This window comes from Glycine soja, chromosome 15, assembly GCF_004193775.1.
Source record: "Glycine soja cultivar W05 chromosome 15, ASM419377v2, whole genome shotgun sequence".
Classification (NCBI taxonomy): domain Eukaryota; kingdom Viridiplantae; phylum Streptophyta; class Magnoliopsida; order Fabales; family Fabaceae; genus Glycine; species Glycine soja.
The window spans coordinates 47,486,168-47,490,494 of NC_041016.1; the positions used below are offsets into that span (position 1 = coordinate 47,486,168).

The window sequence follows — 4,327 nt, forward strand, 5'->3', positions numbered from 1 at the left end:
ACCGGTAAAAAATTAAAATGATATTAAATTCCTCATTATTTCATTAAAAACAATAGTAAAATAAAAGAATTTTAATCATTCCTAGCCAAAATTAACTATCAATTAAACCCAAATTTCATAGTTATCAAGTAGAAGTCCAACTTCAAGTCTCAACATTGTTGCTACATGAACTATAGAAGCGTTATAAATGTATTGAAGTATTATTTTGTAAGCAATTTCATGCATGTACTTTCCATTTTACTTCCTTTTGTATTTTTGAGAATTATTATTTTCATTTGAATGCATACAGTTAAGAGGAGCACAAGTTCTTAATTGATCAAAGAAAGAAAAGGAAACCTTACCCGTTGTGATAGAAAATAATTGGTGAAATGAATTATTATCATTATTAAATGATTAAATCAAATGAAAAGAATAATGTTAATAATCATGGAAGTGAATGTTGTTGTTGATGATGATTTTAGATCGATATTTTTTTCATTTAGTTAATGATTTTTAATTTTTTTTAATAAAAAGATATTGACAATTTTTAGTTGTTACTATGTTAACTTAACTATTCTAAAATTTAAAACACTAACGGACAGTATGTTTCTAATGAAAAATAGATACAAAGGACCAAAATTATATATTTTAAAACATAAAAAGTTATAATAAAATTTTTAAAACATAATATATCAAAGCGAAATAATTATGAAACATAATGAATAAAAAATAATATTAAATTATTTTAAAATTTAAAAGTAAACAGAACATTAATGAAGTCATTAGAACACTAATGTTTATAATAAAAAAAATAAAAAAGATCAAAATCATACATTTTGAAAATATAAAAAATTATAATGAAACTTTTAAAACTTAATATACCAAAATAAAATAATTAATAGACCAAAAGGAGTCATCCTCCTAAACAAGCACATGATGATACTATAAAAGAAAAAAAAATTAAGCCTTGGAAACTTTGTCTAGCAAAGCATTATTTGGAACATTAATCTCTAGGAGAGTTCCTTGAACACCACGTAGCACTGAATGATACTCTTCACCACGACGAACAAATTTCTTGTGAAGAACTTTTACAAATTTGGTCTCATCAAGTCCTTTTGCATTTCAGCAGCATGAGCCTAAGCCTGAGCCAAATTGGAATAATTCAAGGCATATTGTGAGAAGGCTATTTCACCTTCTGTAAGCTTTCTCAAGAACCTTGCTGGATTACTTCCCAAAACCTACAATTAAAATCAATCCTTCAATTTAAATCGTCAATAAATAGTTAAATTTAAAGACTCAAATGATATCAATTTGTTAAATTTAAAGACCAAATAAAAAAAGTTAATTTTTTTTATAAGTGATAATCACGTAAATAATACGTGATCATTACGTAAACACAATAATTTATGGAAAAAATTAATAGTGAGACTAATTTGTTTCATTTTATGTAAATTTAGTGAAAAAAAATTTAATTTTTTGTCTAGAAACTTTTGTCGGTACTTCTGATCAGTAAAATAACATAACACAGCGGGTGGAAAGACCCAACACTATTTACTACAGCAAACGGACTAGCTTCGTTCTGGCTCAGATGGCGGCGCCGGGCTCAGATGGCGGCGGCGGAGGGACGGCGGAGGCTACGGTGGCCAAGCAGATCTCGCAGGTGGTGCAGTCCACCTCCAACCTCCTCCAACTTATGCAGCATTCTTCTCTTGCCCAGGTACCGCATCAACAGTGCCAATCTTATTGGAATTTCATAATTAAAAATAATAAAAAAGAACTTTGATTTGAATGATGAAAATTTGATGTTTTATGAGATGACCCTTTTAATGGGAAATAAGTCTTGATTGTTGGAGATGTTGTTTTTTGATGTTAGGGTTTTGATTTTGAATTTAATTAGAAAAGAGTCAAAGTGAAAATGTTGTTTAGATTGTTAGTGTCAAATAATTGAAAATTGTTAACTTTTGAATAAGAATTTAACTTGAATGCACTAGTAGTGTAAATGTCTATTATATTATACTGTCATCTATTCACAAATTGTCAATTATATGTTGCTATATATGATAAATTTGTTGATTTTTATAAGTTTAGAAGTCATACTTGGGATGATTTCTGATGGATTGACAATCTTTACACTAACAGGCGCATGAAAATTGAACTTTATGAGTCATCTGTGGAGTAATTTCTAAGTGATAGACAGTAAAAATTTGTGTACTCTTAATGAAAATCTTTAATTAGTTGACCGTGTATCAAAATGAAACTCTTTGTTTTTTTACCTTTATTGTATCATTTGCAGGCTCAATTGGTTAAGCTTCCTAAGAACCTTTTGACGAAGGTTCCTACCATCAAGAACACTGAGCAGGTACTACATCTATCTGATGCTGGGTTGTAAATGAGATGTCTCATCACTGTGAACCAAGTGTGTGATAATGGTTGTTTTCTGTTTTTGATGCACAGGTTTTGGAGCAGTTGCCTGGGGTGATATCATCTCTGGATGCACATATGGAGAATGGGTTACAAAAGTCTGAACCTTCTCTTGTCTAATTGAATATGCTGTAACTGTTATGTTGTCATCTATTTTTGAATCTAGGGTGGTTTTGAAGCATTATGAGCTGAAACCTTTAGCTAAAATGCTAATTATTCATTGGAGGGAACCCATTCTTTTTAGTATATTAAGATTTTGTGTGAAATTCAGTGAATGATGCGGCATTTGTTTTGATTATTATGGCTGATGCGGGTTATGAATTTGCAGTGTTCCACATCTAAAGACTGTGGTTCAGGTACTTTCAAATATGGAAAGTACCCAGCTTATCTCGCAATCCTGACCCCATCCTCTCCAGAAGGTATAAATATAATAGCTTTGTCACTGATGCAGTTGTGAATATCACTATATAATTGAAAGTGAAGTTTAACATTTGGAGTGTATGTTCTGATGGCAGAAAGCTAGGAACAGGAAGGCTTGATGACCAAGTCTTTCTTGTTTGTCTAATGCTATATAAGATGAACTCTGCTCTACCTGGGAAAAAAAGAAAGGAAGAACGAATATAATAAGAAATATTTGTGAGTGAACTTTGTGAACGACTTTGGTGCTATGTGTGATTCATCATTTTCTATCATTTTTTTTACAGGAACTTGAACCAGGAAGCCAATCTCAAGGGACCAGTTAAAGAAACTTGTGTTGCTTAGGAGTTTCACCCGCGATCAATTCATGCAGAGTTTTCGGAAGGTTTGGAACTGAGACCTGCTGTATTTCCTTCTTGCAGTCTTCCTGCAAATCAAATAACAAAATGCTGTTCCATCTTCTGATAAAGTGCATGGTTAATTGGTTATTCAACCGAGAAACATGTTATATTGGTGACACTATGCCCAAGTTTCAGATTGAGAATCTTGTCCTAAGAATTCAAGGTTAGGCTATTAGTTGATTGATGATGATTGACTTTCCGTATTCTGTAATGTATGTCCATTCATTTTCTGCTTGTGCATTTTTGTTTTTAATCTTGCCAAATGTTATGTTCAAAGTGATGTATCTTTTATTTAAATCACTTTAGTTTTACTAGCTATGGAATGTACCATTTTCAAAGCAGAGTAAAAACCACTACTCCTATGATGGCACTTCTACTCCCCCCATTCCCCATGATAGCACAAGCGTTACATCCCAATGTTTATATTCTTACTCTCATCACTAGTAAATTCAACTACCACCTATTTTTCTTTTGATAAAAGATAATTTAATGTAGAAAAGACTGAAGGAATACAAAGTTCAACTCCAAACTTTCACCTTACAGGTATATAGTTAAGACTGAGACAGAAAGGTTAAATATCATATGCAGGCAATTAAGCCAGCAAAATTATTCGATAATGCAACAAAGCTACTTTGAAGAGTACAGGGCATATGAAAGCTAATCAAAATTATTTGGGCTTTAAATTCAGTAATTTACATTTTGTCATTTTGGTTGATCTAGAGCCAGAAGTAGTCAATCTACCAAGATCTTTTTCTTGTTCGCTATATTCTGATGAATTATTTACATATTCTAATAAGTTTCTTTTCTGATTTGTATGGTACTGAGATCCCTGATTAAAGTACATGAAATTAGGATACAAAATTGCAAAATCAGAAATAATGTGGATTTCTGATAGCAGCATTTAAGTAGAAATTTGTTTGGCTTTTGAGACTCATCAGTCTTTATCCTTTTGCTGAAAATCGTGGTGGGATCACCTACCAAAACAATGAACTCATGTAGATGTAGTGACTAAAGCATAAACAATGAATAAAAACATGCATGTAGATGTAGTGACTAAAAAGTTGGAGTCAGTGTGTCGAACTTTTTTCACGCCTGTCTAACTTTCCATG

The 4,327-nt window shown here is 31.6% G+C and overlaps 1 protein-coding gene across 1 annotated transcript; it reads left to right on the forward strand.

Annotated features, from left to right (window-relative positions):
- Positions 1-1,479: 1,479 nt before the first annotated feature.
- On the forward strand, positions 1,480-3,596 carry LOC114386951 (tobamovirus multiplication protein 2B-like). Its single transcript, XM_028347029.1, has 5 exons — positions 1,480-1,696; positions 2,273-2,338; positions 2,434-2,498; positions 2,729-2,819; positions 3,105-3,596. Exons 1-4 carry the CDS (start codon positions 1,568-1,570, stop codon positions 2,799-2,801), a joined length of 333 nt encoding a protein of 110 aa, XP_028202830.1. The 5' UTR covers positions 1,480-1,567; the 3' UTR covers positions 2,802-2,819; positions 3,105-3,596.
- Positions 3,597-4,327: the final 731 nt, after the last annotated feature.